This window comes from Sceloporus undulatus, chromosome 5 (assembly GCF_019175285.1).
Source record: "Sceloporus undulatus isolate JIND9_A2432 ecotype Alabama chromosome 5, SceUnd_v1.1, whole genome shotgun sequence".
Taxonomy (NCBI): Eukaryota; Metazoa; Chordata; class Lepidosauria; order Squamata; family Phrynosomatidae; genus Sceloporus; species Sceloporus undulatus.
This window is the reverse complement of record NC_056526.1, coordinates 167,785,275-167,812,343: the sequence shown is the minus strand read 5'-3', so window position 1 is coordinate 167,812,343 and position 27,069 is coordinate 167,785,275. Positions and strand designations below refer to the sequence as shown.

General features: G+C 39.5%; 2 protein-coding genes across 6 annotated transcripts in view; both read left to right on the top strand.

Annotated features, from left to right (window-relative positions):
• The window catches only part of GSTCD (glutathione S-transferase C-terminal domain containing), a 65,379-nt gene extending 54,239 nt beyond the window's left edge, over positions 1-11,140 (top strand). For 2 of the 5 annotated variants that reach the window (XM_042468770.1, XM_042468771.1), the window contains exons 11-12: positions 6,618-6,687; positions 10,638-11,135. In XM_042468770.1, the coding sequence (XP_042324704.1) occupies positions 6,618-6,687; positions 10,638-10,774 (207 nt within the window). In that variant the 3' untranslated portion in view covers positions 10,775-11,135. Of the gene's footprint in view, positions 1-6,617; positions 6,688-8,739; positions 8,926-10,637 lie in introns of all 5 variants that reach the window. The other 3 variants (XR_006104103.1, XM_042468772.1, XM_042468773.1) reach the window with 3 other exon arrangements.
• A 1,697-nt stretch (positions 11,141-12,837) lies between these two features.
• Positions 12,838-27,069, top strand: part of NPNT (nephronectin) — an 83,812-nt gene continuing 69,580 nt past the window's right edge. The window contains exons 1-2 of the mRNA XM_042469699.1: positions 12,838-12,856; positions 19,766-20,105. Of these exons, the coding sequence (XP_042325633.1) occupies positions 12,838-12,856; positions 19,766-20,105 (359 nt within the window). The remainder of the gene's footprint in view (positions 12,857-19,765; positions 20,106-27,069) is intronic.

Sequence of the window (27,069 nt, the reverse complement as noted above, 5' to 3'; positions counted from 1 at the left end):
GATCTCTATACCAGATGGTTTCTCAGTTCCATGTATATATCTCTGGTTCTATATTGTATTATGCACATCGTTTCATATTGGATTAATATAGATTTGATTAGTGACATTTTGCCAAATCTGGAATGTGGTGGCTAGACACAGTGTCACTGTTTCCATAATTCCTCAGAATGTTATCTTTCCTTTTGCTGTGAGATCCAACACATTCTTATATCAAGTAGAACCAGAAGTGTTGTTGTGAAGGCTTGCCTTTATAAATCACTTGCAAAAATGGCAACCATAGCAGCGCATAGTGAAGAGCTAAGATATTGCTGATCATTTAGATCTGTTGGTTGCAAACTTTTTTGTTTGTTTGAATAACTGACCGTTTTGAGTTAAATAAATATACAAACTTAGTTAAAAAATAAAAGCTCCTGTGAATGTAAGCTCATTCACAGGTATAACAAGGCTATCTGTATTATAGCTAGGCTATTTATCTCTTTACTCTTTATTCCATGTACTTTTATCTCTACAGCTTCCCAAAAGCTATCTCAAAGATATAGTTGGTATTTAATCAGTAAGGTACAGAAACCCTTCCCATAGTTTATAAATGCTATTAATATTTTAATTTTTTTAGAGTTTTAAAGTTTTAGAGCTTTAAATCAGGGAAAGCATACCTATGTTAGAGTTTAGGAGTAAGCAATACTTTTCTGAATGTTTTGACTATAGTTCCCATCATTTCAACTAACATGGTCAATGGTCAAGGTGGTGGGAGTTGTAATCCAAAACATCTGGAAACCATGAGATTGTGGAAAGCTTTAATACTCTATCTCTGCTCTGTCATCTTCTTAGTTTATTTAATTCTTTCAAATCTCCTTACCCAGAGCCTCATGTCCATTTAGTACATCATTAAATCATGAATGTAATCTCCAAATAGTATAATTCGAAAACTAAAAACATAATTAAATTTTACAGACAGAAAACACACAGAAGTATGCAAATCACCATATTTTTATTCACTTAGAAGGATTTATTCTTTGCAAATGATATTGCCAGAATTACATATGAAAGTGTTTTGTGTTCTCACATACTTATCTTTATCTAATGTTACAGGCAGCTCTGTGAAGATGCACAGTTCTAAAATAGTTCTGATTGTAGTGACTTGGCACTTGAAATTGCAGCTGTCCTAACTAGTGCAGCTGTCAACAAAAGCACCATCATAGTTTTAGTCTTCTTTTCTTAGCATCTTTCCCATGGAAAGGCTAACTCTAAGGTCCTGCCTACTTAAAGAATATTATATAGTGTACTGTATATTCAAAGTTGATCATAAAGTTGATAATAATTCACTGTGGATAGGTGGGTTCTTCTAGCATGATTCTATGGCCGCATGCACCATGGTTCTTTGGTAATGCAGCATTGCAAGTCTGTGATGTCATTCCAGGCTATCGAAACCCTGCCAAGCTCATTTTCACCTATACTGGTACAAAGCTTACATGAATCACGTTTAAGAAAACAGCGTACAAGTAACATGATGGATCCAAGACAGTAAGACAGAATAGAAGTAAACATATATGAGTCATAGGGTCAATTGTTTGTTTTTGTTTGGTTTTTACATGTTTTTAGTAAGACAAAAGTAGTAAAAAGATACCAACTTTGTCAGAGACCTTGGCATGAGAAAAGGATTAATATTTCCCCATCTCTTCAATTTGTACCCTTCTTCGAACTGCTATTTGAAACAAGGGTGAAGTGGTAGTATAGTGGACCTTTGGTATCCCCAGTGAGTTGGTTCCAGGACTCCCTGTGGATAACAAAATCTATGGATGATCAAGTCAGGAATACTAAATTGCCATGGTCAGGATGACTGAGGAACTTTCAACTGAGCTAAGTTTTAAATGGAACATGAATAAGAAATGGAAAAATGGGGAAATCACCAAAGGGGAAATCAAACAAATAGCTAGCATGTGTAGGGGTAAAGTCAAAAAAGCTAAAGCACAGAATGAACTCAGTCTTGCTAGAGAGGTTAAGAACAATAAAAAGGGCTTTTTTGGATATGTCCGCAGCAAAAGTAATAAGGAAACGGTAGGGCAAAATGCTCACAAAAGACAGAGAAAAGGCAGAATTACTCAACACCTTCTTTGCCTCAGTGTTCTCAGAAAAGGCAAAGCATGCTCAACCTGAGGATAATGGAGTAGAGGACAGAATAGGGGAAATTCAGCAGAGAATAAGTAAAGAGATAGTACAGGAATATCTGGGTAATCTAAATGAATTTAAGTCTCCAGGACCTGATGAACTACATCCAAGAGTATTAAAAGAACTGGCAAATATAATATCAAATCCATTAGCAATCATCTTTGAGAACTCCTTGAGAACTGGAGAAGTCACAGCAGACTGGAGGAGGGCAAACATTGTCCCTATCTTCAAAAAGGAGAAAACAGAGGATCCCAACATTTATTGTCCAATTAGTCTGACATCAATACCAGGAAAGATTCTGGAGCAGATAATTAAACAGGGAGTGTGTGAACATCTAGAAGGCAATTCCATAATCACAAAAAGTCAACATGGGTTTCAGAGAAAGAAGTCATGCCAGACAAATCTGATCTCTTTCTTTGATAAAATTACCAGCTTGATAGATGAAGGGAATGCTGTGGATGTAGTATATCTTGATTTCAGTAAGGCCTTTGACAAGGTTCATGACATTCTTGCAAACAAGCTTGTAAAATGTGGGATAGACAAGGCAACTGTTACATGGATTTGTAACTGGTTGACTGGCTGAACCCAAAGGGTGCTCAACAATGGCTCCTTTTCATCCTGGAGGGAAGTGACCAGTGGGGTCCCACAGGGCTCTGTCCTGGGCCCAGTGCTATTCAACATCTTTATCAATGACTTGGATGACAGAATTGGGGGCATCCTTATCAAATTTGCAGATGACACCAAATTAGGAGGAGTAGCTAATATCCCAGAGGAGGAGATGAACATTCAAAATAATAGACTAGAAAGCTGGGCCAAAGTTAACAAAATGAAATTCAACACAGAGAAATGTAAGGTACTGCACTTAGGGCAGAAAAATAAAATGCACAGATATAGGATGGGGACACCTGGTTGAATAAAACTACGTGTGAAAAGGATCTGGGAGTTCAAGTAGACCACAAGTTGAACATGAGTCAATGCGATGCAGCAGCTAAAAAGGCCAATGCAATTTTAGGTTGCATCAATAAAAGTATAGTGTCTAGATCAAGGGAAGTAATAGTGCCACTCTATTGTGTTTTGGTCAGGCCCTACCTGGAATACTGTGTCCAGTTCTGTGCACCACAATTTAAAAAGAATGTTGAGAAACTGGAGCGTGTCCAAAGAGCAACTAAAATGGTGAAGGGTCTGGAAACCATGCCCTATGAGGAACGACTTAGGGAGCTAGGGATGTTTAGCTTGGAGAAGAGAAAGAGGTGATATGATAGCCCTGTTTAAATATTTGAAGGGATGTCATATTGATGAGGGAACAAGCTTGTTTTCTGCTGCTCCAGAGACTAGGACCCGGAACAATGGATGCAAGCTCCAGGAAAAGAGATTCCACCTCAACATTAGGAGGAACCTCCTGACAGTAAGGGCTGTTCGACAGTGGAACACATTCCCTTGGAGTGTAGTGAAGTCTCCTTCCCTGGAGGTCTTTAAACAGAGGCTGGATGGCCATCTGTCGGGGTCTCTTCCAACTCTACGATTCTATGATTCTAAGTCCCATTAAATACAGCGGCATAGCAAAATTGTGCTCTCTATATGAAATGGCAAAATCAAGGTTTGCTTTTTGGATTGTATATATTTTTTAAAAATTTGTAAGTGATGGATGGTTGAATCCATGGATATGGAGGGACTACTATAGAGGTACAAGTTGGGCATGTGTATGCTTTCCCTGTTGGAAAAATTGATCACCAGTCCTCTATACCAAATTTAGTTGTGGTCTGATCTGACTAGGCCAAAGGAATGAAATGAACATGTGAGATGAGGAGTCACTTGCAATCTTGCAATCAGCAAGGAAGCTGGCATATCTGATGATTATTTCCTGGGGCTTAAAACCACCCCACAGACTGAAAATTCCCTTTTTCTTGTGAGATTTATTGCTTAAATGCTATGGAATTCAGGAGATATTCCAAACCCCATGTTGTTTTATCTGCAACATATGCATGAGCCACCATAACATAGTACCCCAATGTTCTATACAAAAAGATAGCATGTTCAATGGTGTTGAATGCTGCTAAGAAATCTAGAAGAATAAAGAAGGGTACACTCTTGCTGTCCACTCAAGTAGGCTGTCCATTGGAGTCATCAGTATAAAATACTGAATGAAGTAGATCTAGAAAATTTGTTTCTTTCAGTATCTTTTGGAACCGTACGACAACTGCACACATGAGCATCTTGCCAAAATAACCTACAATATATCATAGCACAGTGGTTCTCAAACTTTGTGTATAGGACTTCAAGTTGGAGATGCCCCAATCAGCTTGGCCAACCGTTAGGAATTCTGGGAGCTGCATCCCATAACATCTGGATAACCAAAGTTTGGGAACCACTGTCATAGCATTTGGATCTGATGGTTTCTTCAAAAGTTGGTATATAACAACCTTTATCAAGGTGTCTGGAACAGCTGCCTCCTTAACTGAAATATTTATAATATTTACACCCTTCTACACTTATTAACAATGAAGGGCAATATCAAACAGAAAAGGAATCTGATGAGCATATCCAAAGATCCTGTTTCTAACTTTAGGCTGTAACACTTGAAACTAAAACGCCAAATACCTGAGCAGATAGAAAGAATTCAGTAGGTGTGTAAATCTTAGCTCACTTTACGGCACACAATAATAAAGATTTTCAAAGGTTTCCTGCCTGCCTGGGCAGAAGGCAAGATTTTTGCACCTTTTTTCATGGTATTACACATTTTCAAAAAATTTCACATATGCCCAAAAAAAAAAAGAAACCTCCATCTTTTTCTTTAGAAAACAGGACATCTTGCAGAACAAAGCTTTCTGTGCAAAAATATTTTTTGTGGAAAAGACCGTGCCGTATATACTGGACTATAAATTAATCTAATGTATAAGTTGAGGAGAGGTTTTGGAGCCAAAATTATGGATTTTGGATAAGTCAAGGGTAAAACTTGGAGGCTCCTTCAGTGTGTGTATATGTGCGCATGGCAAGAGAGACTTTCATTGAGGCTTTTTGCTTCAGTGTTTCAGATTTCGTTTCATCCTTCACTCCCCAGACAGTGGCATTGCGGATGGGAGAGGGACTCAGTTTGTTTAAAAGCAATAAAATCACCCAGGACTCTTTCTGCTTGGCTCAAGAGATAAATAAACTGCTCTTCCCACTGCATGGGGAAATCTGAAAGAGCTGCTATCATATTACCACACTGATCCGCAAATAAATCAACCTGGGATTTGGGGGTCAAATTTTGGCCATAAATCTCTTGACATAAAAATGAGTATTTATGGTAATTTTGTGTCCAAATTAAAATTTCACAGATGAGCCCAAAAATGAGGGGGGGGGGACCTCATAGGGGTTGACCATTTTTTCAGTAGGATTTCTCAGTATGTTGAGTCACCATTTTCAGTTAGATGGAGCCCTGGTGACACAGTGGTTAAATGCCTGTACTGCTGCCATTCATTCAGAAACCACAATAAGTCCAGTACATCCAGGGGCTTCAGGTCAACTCAGTCTGGCATCCTTCCGGAGGTCGTTGAAATGAGTACCCAGTTTGTTGTTCTTGCTGTTCTATTCCTATTGCTGTTCTTTACATCCTCACAACATATTTACATCCTTAATCACATCTGCAGAAATTGTGCAGTCAGCATCAGAGTGGGTACAATACATTTTACACCTGAATTGTCTTGCAAATAAGTCACAGTGGGCTTTTAATATCATGCCTGAGAGTAATACATTACAGTAAACTTAACTGCTTAGAAAAACTGCCATGACAAAATGAGAATGGAGTTGGCCCTTAGCCCACTTTCCACTGTGTACGTCTGATCATGGCCTTTATGTAGCATCCAGTCTGAATCATTCCAAAGTAATCCTCTGCTTGTGCTCTAATTGTATTACCTCTTTCAGAATCACAAATCCCAGGAAAATCATTGAGCCAGGCAAGATTTACAGGCTGAGGATGCCTATTTACAGGCTGAGGATGCCCATTATTTTATTAGACATTATATACTATATCACCTCATCCAACCTTACATATTTGTGTAATACAAAGGAAAGGGAACAGTGAAGTTATAATAAGTTGGGCAAGAAGCAAAATGCAGAAAGAAACTGGTAGTTACCTGGTTACAACAGACCACATTGGGCAGCTAGGATGTTAGCTAACAGTTCTTTCAATAATAATAATAATAATAATAATAATAATAATAATAATAATAATAATGGTATGCCAAAAGAACAGTCAAGAACTTTTCATAGCAAAAAAGTGGTTACTCCACTTATACAACCACAGAGCTGGAAGGAAACTGAGGACCAACCTTTAGACAAATCTCTGCCAGTGCAACCAATATTTGATACTTCAGATATATAATTCCCTGGACATTGCTAATAAAATAGTTATTTTGGAAGAATGTAATCGAAGATGGTTGTGAGTATTTGTGTTTTGTTTTTCATTCTAGGAGCACATGGTTCTCTGCAGATTTGCTGATCAGACAGCTGTCCAGCTTTCCCCTGAACGCAGGCAAATAGGTATGCTCTTCTATATAGCAGCTGTTCTGTAGATTACACATACTATACTTGGTGGGGTCCTTAGCATACTATAAATGGGTAGTTCTGGTATGTTTATCAAAAAGGTATTAACATGCTGGTTTCTGAGAATGCATAGTCAGAAATCTTTAGAGATCCTTAGAAATAACAGTGAAATAGTTTTTTGATGCTCAGTTCAAATCCAGGATTAAATGTGTTGTACCATGACATATTTATCATTCTTTATTCACCTGTTCTTTAAAGCAGATTATGGAATTTCAGAAAAATACTAATGCTCTTTCTGATATTACTGAAAGTTGCATTGTAGCTGCTAAATGTATTGCCTGTAAAATGAAAAATCCCTCATACAAAACTTATGTTCTGTCCTACTCCACTTCTCTGTCAGCCTGAGATTTGGAAAACTATATTTAGTTAAAATGCAGGATAGAAATAAAACAAATATGTTTTTCTTTTTGTGAACATTTTCTTCCCGGCAAAAGTGTTGACTAATTTTCCTGAAAATGGTCTCAAAAGCAGTGAAGGTATTTATGCAGATCCCTCACTATATATACAGTCTAATACAGCTTTTCTCTAGGGTTTCCAGATGTCCTATTGGTCAGGCTCCTGTATCTTTCATACTCAAAGGCAGGAGGAAATAAGATAAACTTCATCTAGGCTTTGTCTTTTCACCTTAAACTTACCTTGCCTCATTTTTCTTCATGGTCTCTGCAACTCACGCAAACGGTCATTTTCACATGCACAGTGCATCTCTCACAACCTTCCACAGCGCTGCAATAAACAGTTTGGTGGTGGGCTCTCCCATGTCTTGTGTATATGTATGGCACTTTTCCTACCTAAATCCTCAATTCTGGCCCCCGCCCCCAAATTGCCATTTACTGGCTAGTGAAGAGTAGGGACTGTGGCAGCAGAGGTGCATCCAGCTGTAAGAACCACACTACATCCATCTGTAGTGGAACTAACAGTCCATCCACAATCCAGAAATAATCCCGTTTGACACCACTTTAACTGCCATGGCTCAATGCTATGGGATTCTACATACAATTCTACACTTCCCAGATTTTTATATCATTGAGCCATGGCAGTTAAAGTGATGTCAAACCAGATTACTTCTACAGTGTGGATGCAGCCTATATCTTCTTACCATGGACTGATTACCATTAAAGATGTAGAAGCCCTGTTTTGTGTTCAACCTGACAAGCCGATTTTTACCACAGGGGTGCCTTCAGTCATAGCCAGTATGAACAATGGCCAGATATTAGGCGATTCAGAATATATGGGGGACACTGCCCTTGCAGCTAGTGGTGGAGCTCCAGAGTGAGGTTCTTAACAACTCCAAGAGCTACTGTAACACCTTTCTTATTTTAAAATAATTCCCTTTCATTAAGCTGTACTCCTCAAATATCCTTTTTATAAAAAAAAACATTGAATAATTACAGTCTTAGCTTTAAATTTTTAGTTATTTTGCTACATGTTCTTTGGTGTATAATATTTCCTTTCCCCTTCCAATATAAACATTTATTTCCACCTTACTAGAATCAGGGAAAAGTTGGTGTATTCAACATTTATGTCTTCTGTCATTTTTTATGTAGTGGAAAAATAAAACATGTCCATCTCTCTGTAGAGAGATGTTTAGGCATTGAATTGTACAAAGTTATGCAATATTTTATAAAATAATGAAACTATAAGCGAAGGGGAAAAATAGCTGTTGGTGTGCTGTTCTATTAGACTGGCTTGATTTTTAAAACTAGTTTATTAATTTGTCATTATTTCTATTTATTATATTGTTGGATGAAAAGCAGGATTCAAATATTCAATATAAAGGTATGGTGTTTGGGATAAATAGACAAAACAGGGCTTGATACTAGTGAATATTTGCATATAGAATGTACTTATAATTTATCACAGACACAGAATAAGTGATGTCAAGGTATCTTAAAAGTAGTATTTGTAATATTAAAATGTTGTTTCTGTGGATAGGAAGCAGTGATGACTTAAGATAATCTTCCTTTTTTCCTCTCCCAATAAAACTGGCAGAACTTTAAAGCTAGCCCTGTATCTGAAAAGGAAAATGTACTGCCAGGGTCACAGCTGTAAGTTCAAGTTATTATTCCACTAAATGGGAGGAGGCACTTTTTGCAGCAATTTGGTGATATGGAAAGGAAATGTATCACTTAATGAAGGGTGGAGTAGATGGATATGAATGCCGACTCAGCATTTCAGGTAAAATGGATGCTGCAACACTATATAGTGTCTTTTCCTTTTAAGCATAAAGTAGAACAGATATTTGTAATCCCGTAGCATTTTTATTCTCATTGTTTCTGAAAGGATATACTTGACATCAGGCTTATCTGTTCCATTAAAAAATCTTTTCAATTTCAGTCATCTTTCTTTACCTTTTAAACTTGCTAATAGGTATGTGGTTGGTATGGATTAAGTTTTGTTTTCAGATGGCTAGGGTAAAGGTCAAATTAGATTAGCACAAACCACATGTTCACTTAAAGGAAGGCTCTAAAAGTGAGATGTCTCATAAGGTACACTGTGGCTGTAATTGTGCTGAGGCCTACCTTCGAGTAGGGTCCATTCATACAATGTGGTTTATGTCTCAACATAGGATTGTGCTGTTTAAAAGTGCATCATTATATACCGCTTTACTTTAAAGAAGACTGTCATTAATATTTCCAACCAAAATATTATTCTTAAACAAAGGAATGCCACAATATTTTCTTTCCCACTGCCCTTTGACTTATTTTTTTTATCAGTCTCTTTTATGTATGATTTTGATAACAGTGTGAGGATATACCATGTAATCACATACCATGTAATCCTTCATAGATGCATGGTTTTATTATGCAATGTCCTATCTTTTAAACAAACACACTATTAAGAAATTTGAAACAGGATTTTCAATTTAATTTTATTATTGAGTTTGTCTAAGGGAGATTATTTGTGCCTGATAACAGTGTGAGATTTTACCTATATTTTCCTCAAAATCCTGTATTTAAACATTAATTTACAGAAATTTGGCAAAACTGGACATAAAAAGCATAAATTATTGGGTAGACAGGAGGTTATTTAGAAACTACTTGTTCAAATGAACATACTTCTAAAAGATTTTTACGTACCAAAAATAACTCCTGATCAGATATTCTCTTACCTCTCGTTCTTTGCGGAGCATACTGGGTTCTTTAATACTGGATATAACCTGTCAAATAGTGGTTTCTCCTACAGTAGAAAGCATGAGACATGATCCATGAATTGTGTATTTGATTCATTTATATTAAAATTCATAAAGTGCTTTCAAAGTGGCATACAACAATTAAAAATACACAATAAAAGGAAATATTAGCTTATCTAGTTTATTAGCAGCTCAGTCCTGCTTAAAGGTCTTCTTTAACCAGTGACACTAGAGTGAAACATTAGATTTCTCCTTGTCTGCTACCATTGTGGCCCCACAGACACATTAGTCATGTTGCACATGATCGTGTGTGCATTATAACTTAATCCCTTAATCTCTGTTTTGCCAACAATTTTTTTTCTATTCTTAGCATAATGAGATTTTTCAGCTGCATTAGAAGTTACCATATTAGGAAAATTTTAAATTTTGTATTAATTAACTACAAGCAAAAGAAGGTTTGAATTGTTACTTAGACTTAAATTGAACATTGCAGCATCAGCACAATGGAACTTTCTTCCTTCCTCCCCTCTTCAGCCCTCAGTGCCATCTAAAAACTGGGTCCAGAGAATTTCCTAGTTTTACAGATAAGGTTTTAAGGAGTGCAAGATGCTGCAGTGGGAGGGAGAAAGTAATAGATGTCTACTGGCCAAAGTATTACTGGTACTAATAGTACTATCATTAATACTAAGATAATGCATTTTCATATAGAATAACTGGAGCAGAGTTTAACTAGCCTATACTTGTTCTTATGTTTTAGGTAAATGTTGTATGGGACTAGTGGATCTGGACCGGGCTTGGAGCGCAGAAAAAAGCAACTACTCCGTCCAAGTGATATCCATGGAACCAGAGACATGTTCCCCAAAGAACAATTTGATAGTGGGTGTCCCAATCTAGTTCAAAGGCTTTTCTGATCAATTGAAACCAGTAATCAAGCCATGTGTTCAGTGTCTAGTAATATTTGAGATATTAAACTTTGCCTGGGAAGCAGACATTGCACATCTTGAATCTATTGTCTGCAGGAAAAGGAAGTAGAAAGGAAGAGACTTGGCAGTGGGATTGCCTTGCAAAGCTTCCCAACTCTTGCTTGAAATCTTTGATTAAATGACAGCTAGTTTTTAAAGCAGAGGTATCTCAAAATGTTCATCTTATTGTATGGTAATAGCAAACAATAAAGGTGCTGTTTTTAAATAAATAAATAAATAAAGCTTCATTACTGGAAAGATGTTTGCCTTTTCTATGAAGATGAGTCCTTCCACTAGAAAACCATACTTTGCAAAAATGTTTTTGTGCTCATACAGTTTGACAATACCAATAGGAGTTTCCAACTGCAGAATAAAACCAGCTGATACTCTTTTTAAAAATCTAGTCACATGTTTATGGTGTAACCTTTTACTCCATTAGAAGACATAACTTTTTTAAAAAGAGATCTTTTCCTGAAAAAATGTGGCACAGAATACTAAGTAATTTGTTGCCACTTGGTCAGCGTATGCATTCATCATGTGCATCTTTTCTAAGGAATTTGTGGTTTCATGAACTCACAAGTGCTCCTCTTGACTTTGTTCTCAACATCCTTTTTATCTGTTCCCTGATTTTTCCAAAGTTGTCTTCATTGACGTTAATATGGTTATGTTGGACTTCTATAGCAAAATTCCTCTTATATATAAATTTGAAAGCATTCTAATCAATGTTTCAAAAACACACCTTACATTAAAAAAAACATATGTGATTAAGTCCCATGTTGCAACTCTCGTAAGTTCCATGGCCACTTTTTGCATCTATATTGCTATCTAGCACAGTGGAAATGTCAGTATACTGTATGTATGTTGTTGTTGTTGTTGTGTGCCTTCAAATAGTTTTGAACTTATGGCGATCCTAAAGTGAACCTGTCATGGAGTTTTCTTGGCAAGATGGTGGGCTGTTTCTTGTTCAAGGTTTTCAGAAAGTTTATTTATCATATGCCAATGATATATTGGCTATGGATATCCTTTGTCATCACAGAGTTGGATTATATTTATTTGTATACCGCCCTCTGGCAAACCAATCCGGGCAGTTAACAACAGGAAAATATAAAATATGATAGTTAAAAACACTTTATCCCTCCCCCCCCTTAAGACAGTATTAAACAGTCTAACATATTAAAACACAATATCAATTCATAAAAACAACAGTTAAAAGCTAAAACTAAAAACCCTGATATCCCTCTGTTGATCCTCACCATCACCAAGATGGGGCCACGGGAGGAATGAGGGAATCAGGGAACCTGGGCCAGGATGGTTAATCTGGAAAGGCCTGCCGGAAGAGATCAGTCTTGACCGCTTTTTTAAAGCTGTCTAATGATGTTATCTGACGGATCTCATTCGGCAGGTCCTTCCAGAGTTTGGGGGATTAGATTACCCTTAAGTTCCCTTACAACTCTTGAAAGCCAACATGGTGTAGTTGTTTGGGTATTGTACTGTGACTCTGGAGATCAGGGTCCAATTCCTTGTTCAAGCATAAAAACCCACTGGATTACCTTGGCTAAGTCACATTCTCAGCATCAGAGGATGGCAATGGCAAACCTCCTCTGAAGAAACTGCCAAGAAAATCCTATGATAGTTTCACTTTAGGTTTGCCAGTGTACAGAAAGACATTATTTGCAAGACAAATGGTTGTTGACATTGACCAGAAGATGTTTTCAAAGGTCAACAGTCACACAGCAAAAAGGAGGCAAATATTCAGTTTTGGCATCAACCATAGTCAGGAGCCCTGAACACTGTTAATCTATTCACACAGCTCACATGTTCATTGGTGAAGAGAAAAGAACGGATAGACAAGAAACATGGCTCATAGATACCTTGTGTGCCTTGGTGATGCCATTTCAGTACTGAAAAGTCTGAAGAACAGCCAGCAGCTGTGACAGCATGCCTCCAGAAAAATCTGGCCTCGGTGCCCATTGAAGGTTCTTTAGTAGATTAGACATGGGAGAGTATCTTCCAGGTGGGTCACAGCCTGCCCAAGCTGTGCAACAGCAATGTAACACTGGAATGTTAAGTAGAGGATTTTTTGTGGACACCACGTGATATGGACACACATAGCCCCACAGACTCTGGCCACAACTCTGTTTCTGGACAAGAAATATGCTTGCCTTCTCTTGTAGTGGTTTTTGTGGCTTGGGTACTTGTTTTGACTGCTTTCTATTCTATTTTGGGAGGTGGATAGGGAAGCAAGAAGTACCAGTGTCATGTCTGAATGTGATCCATTTGCTTGCTATAACATCTTGCTCAGTGTTACACCACCTTGTTCTTGCACTTCTTCCAAAATATGCATGATCTTACTTATTCTTAGTTTCATATATTTAAATGAATTACTATCAGAATGGTTAGGAAACTTCCAGCAACTCATATAACCATTACAATTTGCTTATCATCCTGTGCTGTATCTGTGTGACCTGAGAGACAGACAGACAGACATACAGACAATTTTGCTTGAATGGTCTGGATCAACTTACTCTGACCAAACTTGGGGTAATTAATATAGCATATGAATTCAGATCATCTCTCCCTTTGACATTACCTGCATTTGTTCAGTTCAATACATCAACAACTTGTACTTGTGTTTGAATTATTACATGGTTTCCCAAACCACATAGCTTGTAATTTCATATATTCAACTGTGTGCTTTCTAGGTTGTTTATTTTTCCCCTCTTCTGATAGTAGTGTTCCAACTTGGATTAGGGTTTAGGGTGTGTTATCAAAGAATTCCATGGATATATTTCCAAATCAGTAAGTGGCTTTCAAAGCATTCATCCCTTTTTCTCTACAAAAAAGGTCAAGCCACTTTTAAAGTTTTATTTTTAACTTTTTACTTTTATTCTGACAATGTTTAGTAGCATAAGCATATGTTATGAAGACTGATGGAACAATCATACTAAATTTTTCTGTTGAAGACCAAAGTACAACTTACATGGGGGATTAGATCTTTTCCTAAAATATACTGAACACCCATGATTTTAACTGACCCACATACACAGAAGTATTAGCTACAGAGATGATAAGATTGTTTTGCTGAGTAAGACGTGCACTTCTAATTTATCATGTAATTTCCGCTAAATTATGGACTGGCAAGTAGTATCCTTCCAGATGCAGAACCTCAATTCTCATCACACCTCACCATTGCTTATGGTGGTTATGGCAGTCTAACAACATATAGCCTATAGAAGGTGTCCAGCCCTTCACAAAATGTTTCTAACAGGTCAAAATAAAAGTATCAGAGAGATACACCAATCTTATCTTCATTCTGAGTCACTGTTAAGTAGACATATGCCACCTCTAAATACAAGATTAGGTTCCTTTAGGATGAGAACTGTAGTATATATAGGGTGACAGCTTCATCTTTCTTCTGTGCTATGGTTGAGAAACTTGTGCCCTCCACATACTCATCTCCAGTTCCTCATCCCTGGCCATTAGTTTGAAATGATGGTAGTAGTAGTTGATATTGGATGGAACAGCTATAACACTTATATGTACAGTATTAGAGTTAATGAGCCTGTTCAGCCATTTCCTTTAAGAATGTATAATAAGCAGTCAAGGAAGGAGAATGTTCACCCCAATGCACTGTCAATCCATGCCTTCTGCACATGAAGTGGAAAAGCTCCACTGTATTTGTAGGCTGCCCATGTAACTTGGAAATCCTTAAAGTTAATGAGACTTACAGTTTCAGATTATCACCCTCCACACATAACACAGAAGAGTACCAGTAGAAAGTGGAATTCCTCCTCCCTGTATTTATACACTTTAAGGTATAACTGAATAGGGTTAATGTAACTTCTATTGAAAATCAAGATGTTTTTCACTGAGCACTTATCTGCCACTTGATATTTACCTATGCCACCTTCCACTTTTATATATTGCTGTAAAACCATGGAAAGTGCCCTGCACAATTATTCAAAATATGTCATACAATGGCATTACACTTGGTTCTCCTCATCCACAGATTTTTTTATCCATGGATTAAGGCAGCCACAACATGAAAATATTTTTTTAAAGTATAAATTCCAAATACCAAACCTCAATTTTCCATTTTACATAAGGGACACCATTTTGCTCTGCCATTATAGTCAATGGGACTTGACCATCCATTGATTTTGTTATCCATGGGGATCCAGGAACTAAACCCCAATGGATAACAAGGTTTAACTGTACTTGTATAATATGAAATGAAAAAGATTGGGATCCCAATATTTTCTTGAATTCATGCATGCAGTAGTCCAATGGTAAGATCTTGCATAAGCATTAGTGTACATCAGTCCACTTCATCAGATGCATCATCATTCCTAATGTGATGGCAAAACTAGATTTAGGACCCATACAGACAGGCCAAAATAAAGCTGCTTTGTGTCACTTTGAAGGTATGCTGTTTAAATGATACATGCATTCTAAGAGTCCTGAACCTGCACCAAAGCGACGCTCCAGTCCTTTGAACTGGAGCGTGGTTTTGGCGTGGCTTCCAGACTCATGCATCATTTAAACAGCATACCTCTAAAGTGACCCGAAGCAGCTTTATTTTGGCTTGTCTGTATGGGCCCTTAGTCTTCCATTTAATGCGTATGTTTTTCACAAATTAAGTCTATCCTGCGTGTGCTGAGATTTTAGCTTGCCCAGGAACAGCTACTTGTGATTTTTAATAGCATGCGAGTTAAATGCAAACATATACCATATATTTAACATATGCCTAGTTTAGCCCTAGAAGATTGCATCTGCAATTCACTGTAAGAAGTAGCTGAAGGTTAGAGAAAATTCCTGGCAGGTATTTACTACATAGGACACCAAGCAAGTTTATTCTTGTTTTTCTGTACTGTCTTGATAATATATGTCAATAACTTACAATTTAATTTAGACCCTTAATTCAATAATAACAACAATAACAGAAGAACAGAAATTAGCACTGCAATCTTTTCCAGTAAAGTTGGAACAGGGAATGATGGGCTCAGGCTGAATCCAGCCATCCTGATACTTTTGGATTCTCTTGATGATCATAATCACACCTTTTGCCACTATGTGGTATTTTTCCAGCTTTTGTATGTGTTTCCCCCTCCCATTCTTAAAGGTTGAAATACCTATCCTAAGGCTAAGGCAGTAAAGGTTTTAAGCTAAAATATGCTAGACATTTGATCCCAACCCTTTGCCTTTCAAATGTGGCCTCTGAGAACTCTGAAAATGAATTCAGTTCAACCTAATTAAGTTTGGCTGAAAGGGGTACTGAAGAGGAATCTAACATGCCTTCATTTTTGCTTTTGCTTGAGGTGCTATAGCTATACTGTAGTGGTGGGATTGCATGCTTTGAAGCAAAAGTCTACATTGCTTGTAGCAGGGCCTTCCATGCCAGGCTTTTGCTGAGCAGTCAGACTAAATATGCCAAACAGCTACATTGTGCATGCCATCGTATTTCCAATTTCTATGTATGGTTATGAAAGCTGGACAATGAAGAAAGCTCATAGGAAGAAAATCAACACACCTGAGATGTGGTGTTGTTGGAGAAGAGTCCTACCCATGGGCTGCTAAAAAGACAAATAAATGGGTCCTAGAGCAAACCAATCCTGAATTCTCCATAGAAGCTAAGATGAATAAACTGAGACTGTTGTACTTTGGACATATAATGAGAAGACATGACTCAATGGAAAAGACAATACTTTGTCAGGAATGACAATTTTACCAACTTAGTTTTCCTATATTGTTTCACTTTTATAGTATTCATCCCTCTCCTTCAAACTGCAGTTTGGTTTTATTTTTTGCTTTCTGCGTGGAGAATCATTGAATTAAATGGTAAGTTAAACAAACAAACAAATAGGTTTGAGGTGTCATTTTTAAAGAGACAGAATACATGTGGTTTTAATTATTCTAATGAAAGGTTTTACTTTATCGTTTTTTTATTTCTTGATTGTGTGGCATTTTGTTGGGCTTTAATGGCAATGTAATATTTTAATGCCAATATTGGGATTTTTAGCAAAAAAAGTGATGCAGAAATAGTTTATTGAGTGAATAAAATAACAAATATCTAGAGAATCCTCTACGTTTTCTCTACAGAGATTTTGTTTTGTCCAATTGTTGTTTCACTGAACACCTATCCTATCTATATACTTTCATAGATTCAACTTCACATATTGTCCTTTGCTCCTATTTTTGTTATACACAAAAAAATAAAGGAAGAAAACGATCTCCTATGTTAGAATGAGAAAGATAACACTAGATTTGTTTCTTTTATTAGGTTATACTTCATTTTAATGGTGCAAGCCACTGCTTTTCACAGGCTGTCTGATGTGGCAGACCAGCAGAAGGTGTTGTTAATTGCCATTAAGTCAATGGGAGTCCTTCAGATCACCTTGTTATCAACAACCCTGCTTGCAAACTTGTGGCTTCCTTGATAGAATATTATCTACCTGTAAGGGGGTCTTCCTTTTCTCCTATTATCTTCCAAATTAGCAAGAATCATTGTCTTGTCTTGTCTAATGAGTCATGTCTTCTCATGGTGTGCCAGGGACCATTACAATGTTTTTGTCTATGGGCTACAACGATTTCTTTCTCTCCTGGACCCTCTCTGTGGACCAGGAGCCAGTGGCTTGTGGACCAGCATGGATCCGGGGACCTCCACATGGAACAGAGCTGTTGAAAACTTCTCAGTACACAAGATGACTGAAAAGCAAAATAATATGTGTAAATACATTGAATACACATCTAAACATAAATATGATTGTAGAGGGAAGAAATTACAAACAGAATGGTCAAAACATACGTGTAACATTTGTCAACTGAATAGAACTCTGTATATCTAATGAAGTGGGCTTTAGCCTATTACTGTTTCTCTAGTGATGAGGCTGCAGCCCTATATGGGCTTAACTAGAGGCTGTAATCTCTGTTCAGTTCAATGGACTTAACTTCAAATTTGGCATGTATAGGCTTGTGGTGCAATTTTGAATCAAGCAGGTGTATGTGGGAATGCACACAAGGCACATCCATGCATGAGTACTTTGGATATTGTGGAATGAACTTTCTTAAGCAGTTCTATTTTTCATCCCCTAGCAGGCATAAAAATAAAACTGAAAGAATCTGAGCAGTTAAATATCATCACTGGACTCTTTTGTTTTCCTTTTTATACTCTGAGAACTTGTCTTATTTTCACTAATGGCAGTCTCTGAGTTTAGAAGAGTTACTCCCGCTCCCCCTTTGGAACACAGCACTGAGAATCCTCTAGCCAGGATGGCTTTGCCTCATTTCATTAATCTCAAACTTGAGTCTGGAAGAGTTGCTTTTTAAGACTTGCTGTTGAGCGTTTTCCAGTCTTTTCTAACCTATTACTTTGTTCTCACGTTGAGAGAGAGTGTCTTGCCCAAGGCTGCCCGGTGGTTTTCCATAGCAATGGGGTAATTTGAACACTGGTCTCCAGAGTCCAACACCCAAACCACCAGACTAGCTCTCTGACTCCCCAAACCTCCCATCCTTGCATAGCTGTTTCCCCAAATCTGTCCCTGAGCTTGGAAGACTTGGACTACAACTACAGAAATCTCCCGGCCACCATGTCCTTGCCTCCTTATTCTTCTAAATCAGTGGTTCCCAACCTTTCTAATGCCGCGACCCTTTAATACAATTCCTCATGTTGTGGCGACCCCCAACCATACAATTATTTTCATTGCTATGTGCAAATATGTGTTTTCCGGTGGTCTCTTAGGCGACCCCGTGAAAGGGTTCAACCCCTAAAGGGGTCCTGACCCACAAGTTGGGAACCACTGCTCTAAATCTATCCCTCACCTTGGAAGACTTCATTTTTTGACTTTCTTGTTTGTTGTTAATTGCCCTTGAGTTGACTTCAACGCATGGTGACCCTGTGAGTGTGACACCTCCAAGATCAACCTGACTGTGGCTTCTTTGATTGAATCTCTCCAGGGACTCCTCTCTGTGGCAATCCAACATGGCTCCATTCCAGTGAGGTCCCAGGCCTCTTTGCAGGCAGAGAACAATGGATTCTGCAAGAAGTCTCCATGTTTTTGCATCAGGGACATTTTGGTGATGCAGAAGAGAAGAAGAAGGAGTAGGGTAGGAGGTGTCTGCCTGCACAAAATATATCCTCCCCAACATACAATCTTCACTAAGGACTGAAACAACATGCAGGCATCTAACATCTCCAATTGTTGTTTTCCCCCCTCCTGTTTGGTTTGTAACATTTTGTCTGATGAAGAAGAAGCCAGTGGAGCTTTGAAAGCTTGCAACAAGTATCTGGTGCATTTGGGTTGGCCATGAAAGGGATCACTCCTGGATTTTTGTTTGGGTTTGTTAAATGGCCAACATGGCTCCCCCTGCATGTTTTAGTTAAGGATTATTTACATAATAATTAATCATTATAAATAAAATATGTAATAAAATAAAATATGCAATAATTTAATCATCATCAGCAGCAGCAGCAATGGATGTATCTGAGTGTTTTTAGCTTCTGTTTGGTGTCCCTTGAACCACCTTTGGCCAGGTCGGCCTTTTGCGGTGCCTAGTTCCTCCTTGGGGGCAGCCAGGCATTGGCCCCCCTATCCTTCCTTTGGGTTCCCTCCTTCTTGGGAGCCAGGGATTGGGTTCCCTCTTGGAGGCAGCCCTCCTTCTCTTGCCTGGCTCTCCCTCCTCCTTCCATGGCGCGCCAGAGAAGCAGGGGGCGCGCGTCCCTCACCAGAGCGCCCTTCTTCCTTCCCCCCTCCTTGTCCTTGGAGCAAGGGAAGGAGAAAAAGAAGAAGAAGAAAAAAGAGGGGAGGAAAGGAGGGAAAGAGGCAGCCAGTCAGGGGAAAAAAAACCCAGGCAGGCGAGAGGAAAGTCCCTCTGCTGCTGCTGCTGCTGGTGGTGCGGTAGTGGGTTCCCTCTTCTTTCCCCTCAGGAGGAGGAGCCAGGATTAGCCCCAGCCTCCAGAGGAGTCCAGTTTCCAGAAGCTGGGAGTGCCTTCTCCAGAAGAGGAAGAGGGCTCCCTGCCTGCTCCCCTCCTCACTTTGTCTCTCAGCCTTCCCTCTTCCCTCCAACCTGCTGCTGGAGAAACTCCCCAAGGCTCCCTTCTTCCATCCCTCTCCTTTCCTTTCCCCCTTCCTTCTCTTTTCCTCCTCCTTTCCTCTCTGTTTCTTTCCCCCCCTTTTTCCCTTTCCCTGCCATAGCCATGGAGTTGTCCTGGAGGGTCCTCCTCCTGTCCTGCTTTTACCTGGGGCTTCAGGGGACTTTGACGGGAGGTAAGCCAAAGATTGGGGCCATTTGGGGTTGCTGTTGTGTTTGTTCTTATCCCTGGCTGGGATAAGAGAGAGAAGCCCTTCGCTGGGGAAGGAGGCTTTACACCCAAAAAGCCTCCCTGGCAACAAGCTTCCACCCGAGGACTTGTGCCCCCAGAATACGGAGTCTAAAGCCAGTGGCGTCCTTGCCCCAGGGATACAGAGGAGTATACTTGTCCCTAGGGAAACCTTGGAGATTTCTGGCCCATAGAGATACATAGGGGACTCTTTGCCCATGGGTACACTGGAGACCACTTTCCCATGGAATAAAAATACTTGCCCATAGGGAAACATGGACAAGTATGGTTCCTCTATTGGCATATATAATGGGAGCTGTATATTTGCCCCTAAATAATACAATCCTATGAGAACACGTATTTCCCAATGTTTCCCTATGGGCAAGTATGGTTTTCATTTGTTTTAAATACTTCTTGTATATTTCCCATTTTCAAGGTTTTGTTTTTAAATCCCTTTGAAACAGGAGAGAGAAGGGAGCCAGCCTTGGGGTTGAGGCAGAAAGTGGGAGAAAACTTTGACAAATCCCAAACCAGGGAAGATTTTCATCTAGCTTTGACAACATTCGCCTGAGGGTTTTGGTTGTTGCTGCTGATGTTAAATGTAATTCAAACATGACAACCAAAAACCCAGGTCTAAATAAATCTGCAGTCCCAAAGTTGTGGAAAAAGCAGAGCCGGCAGTGTGCAAGGGATAGATAGAGAACTTGGCACACAAACACTTGGAGAAAGTAAGCTGTTGTTGTTGTTGTTGTTGTTGTTGTGTGCCTTCAAATCTTTCCCGACTTACAGCAATCCTATTATGGGGTTTTCTTGGCAGGTTTCTTCAGGGGAGGTTTGTCATGGCCATCCTCTGAGGCTGAGAGGGTGTGCCTTGCCAGTTTCTTCAGGAGGGGCTGCCATTGCCATCTTCGGAGGCTGAGAGAGTGTGACTAGCCCAAGGTCACCCAGTAGGTTTCTGTGGCCGAGCTGGGGTTCAAATCCTGGTTTCCAGAGTCCAGCCCTCAAACCACTGCTTGACATTGGCTCCTGGAGAGAGCAGGAGGCACCTGCGCATTTGACAGATTTGCAGAGGGCAAAGGACTATACTGTAATTTTATACTCAATAAAATTATTTTTTTAAAAAAAGAAAATAACCAGAACTTGCATCTATATAAATGGGCATGCAATTTAAATCTTAATTTCTTATCACATACAGAGTCAGATCATTTGGGATTCATCTCGATAATGACTGGGTCTATCTGGAGATGCTGGGGATAGAATCTGTGATTTTACATGAAACTCTGCCACTGAGTACAGTACTTTGCTTGTTTAAGCAACAGTGTTATACAACTGGAGTGATGAAAGTGTGATCAGACAAGAGAGATCTTTTGCTGCTTTTATTCAATGAATGATTATACTTTAGCTGGAGAATTCTAATCAACTTTAGGAATTTCAAGAGTATGAAATCAATTGGAAGCAGTTGTTCTGGATTAACTGACAGAAAACAATAGGGTGTGATGTTGGGTCTTTAGGGTCAGAAAGCACAACAGGTTATTATATTCTGTGGGTATTGACTGTGTTCCATGGAATGTACTCCATAGCTAGTCCAGACTTTATGAACCCCATTTATTTAGCTTTCATTATATTTTTCACATAAGTTCACCAAAAGGAAGCATGGCAGTAAGAGCTTTAGAATAAAATGTATTTATTATTGTCATGTTTGCCTGTTGGCTGTTGTGTATAGTTCCTGCAGATTTATACAGACTGTCACAACTGAATAACAGTGGTAACAACTGCAGCACATCTCCAGATGGACAGTGTGTGTCTGTGTGTGTGTTCAGTGTGCATGTTGCAAGATGAGGGACACTATCACTTTTGCCGAATACCCCTTGGATGAACGGTGCAGTCAAGCAAACCAATAACAAACTCACAATCATTTCACAGCACTACTTTTTCTTCCAGAAATGTATCTATAAAATGCGTATCTAAAAGAGAAATTAACCAGAAAAGCTGTAAAACGTAAAGCTATGTTATATTCCATAGGCTAAACATACTTTAGTTGTGCAAAGATGAGTGATAGGCAAGCTTTGACAGGTTTGGGCAACCCAGGGTTCTTTTTAACTTTATTACTCAGTCTCTCCCCTCCCACAGACTGCAGTTGATAATCTTAACCTTTCTCTACCTATGTTATCTTTCTGTGTGATTTATCATATAGCCATGGCTGTGTTAACCTTGTATGTAAAGCCCATTTCAATTTGAAATGAAATGGAACAAATGATGGTTGCAAAGCAGTTTGCAAAAGAGTAGTTTTGTCAAACTGATTAAACCAGCTGTGGAATCTGTTCTTGTGCTCTATTATCCCCCAAGCCATGTAAAAGATGTACACCTGGAAGTCTTGCTTCATTTATTGACTAGAAATGATGAAGTCTGCAGGCTGATTTGGTGTCTGTTTCTTAAGCAATATATAAAGACAATTGGGCATGGCGAAGGGCAACAGATTTTCCTTGCATGCGATTTGGCATAAGTCAGTGTAATGAGCTAATGTTGCATTCATGGTAACTAAAACATGAAAAAGCCAGTTTGGTAATTATGTGTGTGGTGTTGATTTATTTAGAATATTTTCATACTGCCTCCTCAAAGTGTTTTACAAAGTTAAACATAACAATAACATATAAAATAAAATGAACTGAAACAAAAAGCACACATCTTTTAAAAACAGAAAAGGTTTTTAAAATGTAAAATTGTGTATTGATTTATTTAAAAGCAGATTGGAACACACGTATCTTTAAGGTCATTTTAAATGCAGTCAGGGAGGAAACTATATGGCTGTCCTGTGTGGCATTCCCCACAGATAGAGGCACCACAGAAAAGACTCTACTATTTGTCCCAATTAACAGATGATACCAAAGAGTATCAAGTTGTGGTTGATCTTATAGCCTGGGCAGCCCACATGGCATAGTGGTTTGAGTGTTGAACTATGACTGGAAACCAGGGTTTGATTCTCAGTTTGACCAAGGGTTGACCTTGGGCAAATCACATGCTCTCAGGCTCAGGGAAGGCAATGGCAAACATCCTCTGAACAAATCTTACAAAGAAAACCCCATCATAGGTTCACCTTAGGGTTACCATAAGTCTGAAACTACTTGAAGTCACACAGCACAGAGACACATGTTCATGTAGCTGCAGTTAATGTGTTTGGTCTCAAGCAGTTTAGGGCCTTAAAAGTGATCACTAGCATCAGGCCTACAAATATTAGAAACAGTGCACCCACAATCATCATTACAGGATCACTGTTAACCTGCTCTGACAGCTTAGTCCAGAGTTTGGGAAAGTTACTTTTTTGGGCTACAGCTATCATAAATGATAAAAAACAAAACTAATGCTACATTGTCATTCAGGATTTGATCCTGGGTGAACATGCAGACTTGGAATGTATCACAGAGACCTAGCTGGGCGAGGTGTGTGTGTCTGTGTGAGTGAGTGAATCTCTCCCAGCTTTTTCCACTGGATTTTCTGTACAACAGGGAGGTGGAGTTGTAGTGGTTGGAGTAATTGTGACTTAAACAAAAGGAAAACATTTTGAGTGACAGGTGACATGCACTGACATGTATTATATGTGACAGACACAGACAGCTGAGTCATGAGCACATGGATGAGACAAAGCTGCAGCAAACGTACATCATGCTATTTATCACACTAGGGGGCAAACAGGATTTAAACAAGAGTTAAACAAGAGTTAAACAGGAAATGCCTGATGTTTATCACACAACATTTCCTGTTAACTCTCGTTTAAATCCTCTTTGCCCCCTAGTGTGATAAAGCAGTATGTGAGGCAGAGTAATGACTCAGAACCACCCTCCTATATAAATGGGCCAAGAGACACCCCCCTATATAAGTTGACCAAGAGATCCATTCATTTCAATCTAGCTTCAGACCTGGCTATGGTATGGAGACAGCTTTGGTTGCCTTGGTAGATGACCTACACAGGAACCTGGAGAGGAGGAGTGTGTATGTTGGTCTTGCTGGATCTCTCAGCAGCTTTCGATACCATCGACCATGGTATCCTTTTGGGCCGCCTCTCTGAGATGGGACTTGGGGATATGCAGTGGTTCCAGTCTTTCTTGGAGGGGTGAACTTAGAAGGTGATGTTGGGGGACTCCTGTTTGACCCGCTGGCTGTTGGCCTGTGGAGTCCCTCAGGGTTCTGTTCTGTCTCCCATGTTATTCAACATCTACATGAAACCATTGGGAGAGGTCATCCAGAGTTTTGAGGTGCGGTGTCACCAATAGCAATAGCATGTACATTTCTATACCACTTATCAGTGAATTCAGCACTGTCCAAGTGCTTTACAATCTGTAAGCTAATTGCCCCCAACAAGCTGGGTACTTATTTTACCAACTTATGACAGGGCAGAAGGCTGAGACAACCTTGGAGCCCTTGGGATCAAAGTCACAACCTTGTAGCTGCAGTACCAGCATTTAGCTGCTGCACCACCAGGGCTCTTTTAGTATGTGAGCAGTGGGATCCAACTCAATCACTCCTTTCCATCTGAATCCAAGGAAGCCATCTCTGTGCTAAACCAATGTCTGATGTCAGTCATAGATGTTTATCACACTATACTCCTATAGTGCTACTATTCCACTTTGACTGCTCTAGCTGCCTCCTGTTGCATTCTGGTATTGGCAGTTTTAAGGAGGGGTATTTAGAATTCTCAGGCAGAGAACTTCTCTACCTGAGAATTCTAAATACCCCTCCTTAAAACTGCAAATCCCAGAATGCAACAGGAGGCAGCTAGAGCAGTCAAAGTGGAATAGTAGCACTATAAGAGTATAGTGTGATAAACACCACAGACTGAATGAGGGCAAACAAATTGAAACTTAATCCAGACAAGACAGAGGTGCTCCTGATCAGTCATAAGGCAGATCAGGGAATAGGAACTTTGCCTGTGAGGGATAGGGCTACACTCCCCTTGAAATCTCAGGCTCACAGCTTGGGTGTGCTCCTGGACTCAACTCTTAGCTTTGATGCCCAGATTTCAGCAGTAGCCAGGAGTTGAAACTTGTGCTTCAGTTGCATCCATTTCTTGAGATGTCAGATCTGGCTACAGTGATACATGCCTTGGCTACATCTGTTTGAACTACCGTAATGAACCCTATGGGACTGCCTTTGGAAACTGTTTGGAAACTCCAGCAACTGCAAAATGTCACAAGTAGAATGCTGACTGGGGCCAGTTACAGGAAGCATATAACTCCTTTGTCAAAACAGCTTCACTGGCTACCTGTTCATTTCCAGGCACAACTCAAAGTGCTGGTCTTGAACCTATAAAGCCCTGCACGGCTTAGGTCCACACTATTTGTGAGACTGTATCTTCCCATATGAACCAGCCAGAGCCCTGAAATCTGCAGTAGAAGGCTTTTTTTGGTCCCACCAAGATCACATGCTTGCTTGTGAGGACATGAGAGAGCCTTCTCAGTGGCTGCTCCCACCCTTTGAAATGCCCCACTCCCTGACTGCTTTTTGTTGTCAAGCCAAGATATTTTTATTTAAGTAGGCATTTGGTATATAAGTCATATCATTGTGAAGCAGGTGTGTTTTAGTTATACTTTTAATTTTTGTATATTTTTGTGTGATTTTGTGTAGATTTTAATTGTTTTGAACTTTTCTGAGATTTTAAATGTTTTTTGTCTGTGAGCCACCCTGGGTCCCTATGGTGAGAAAGGTAGCATACACATGAAATAAAATAAAATAAAATAAATATGTTAGTGTGGAGGTATAGCTGGTGTTGTGGTTGGAGTAACAGTGTATAGTAGTTGGTTGGAAGATGATGGAGAGAAGTTCGAATGTGTATATATGGTGTATTGTACACATTGGCCTGTTACAGACTGCCAAAATAAAGCTGCTTCGGGTCTCTTTGGAGGTATGCTATTTAAATGATGCATGGGTCCTAAGAGTCCGGAGGTCACGCCAAAGCCACACTCCATTCCTAAGCACCGGAGTGCAGCTTTGGTGCAGCTTCCGGATTCTTAAGATGCGTGCATCATTTAAACAGCATACCTCCAAAGAGACCTGAAGCAGCTTTATTTTGGCAGTCTGTAACAGGCCATTGTAACTGAAGATAAAGCCTTCAGAACTTTGGATGAATCACTACGTCTGTGAGTCTTATTCTACATGCGTGAAAAGTGTGTCAGGGCATTGCAAATACTGACAGCTTTTGTGGTTTTTCTTTTTCTGCTGCTACAATCTTGTTTACCTGCATCTGGGTTGGTTTGTCCCCAGACTGCACTAGTAGTTGGCTTTTCTTCTCACCAGCATTATTAGGATTCTCTTCACTGATGAAGTGCCATTTCCCAAAATTTTCTAGGTCCCAGTGGTGTACAGGAGGTGGGTTGCTGGGTAGATTAGGGATTCTATTGCTATCCCACCTATCCTGCTGCCAACAAACTCTCTTCTTGAGCTACCTGGGGTGGTCTTTGGGTTGATGTTGGCGTCCCCTTGGCATGGACTGTGTCTGCTACAACCATGCTGAGACTGTCTGCATGAGACACTGGACTATGTTTGTTTGTTTGCTGGGTGGAGCAATGTTGATGCAGAGATGGAGGAACTATCTATAGTTCCATTGTCATGGGCAGATCAGTGGTGGGGTTCAGGTTTCCTGGGACTCAAAACCTCTACAGGGGTGTGTGACTGATTAAGATGGTTTGCCCCATGAGGCTTATGGATTGGGATGGCTTCCTAATAGCTGTGGGGGGAATTTTCTTCCTGGTCAGGTGATTCTGTTGAAGCTTTGATTGACCCCTGGAATGGGGGAATAACCAGGGCAGTGCACACAATTGCTTCGGAGTGTCTCCATGCTCAGGGCATGGAGCCAAATCAGCTCCTTAGAGTTCTTTTCTAGCAATTATGAATTGAATGACATGGTGACTAGAGCAACA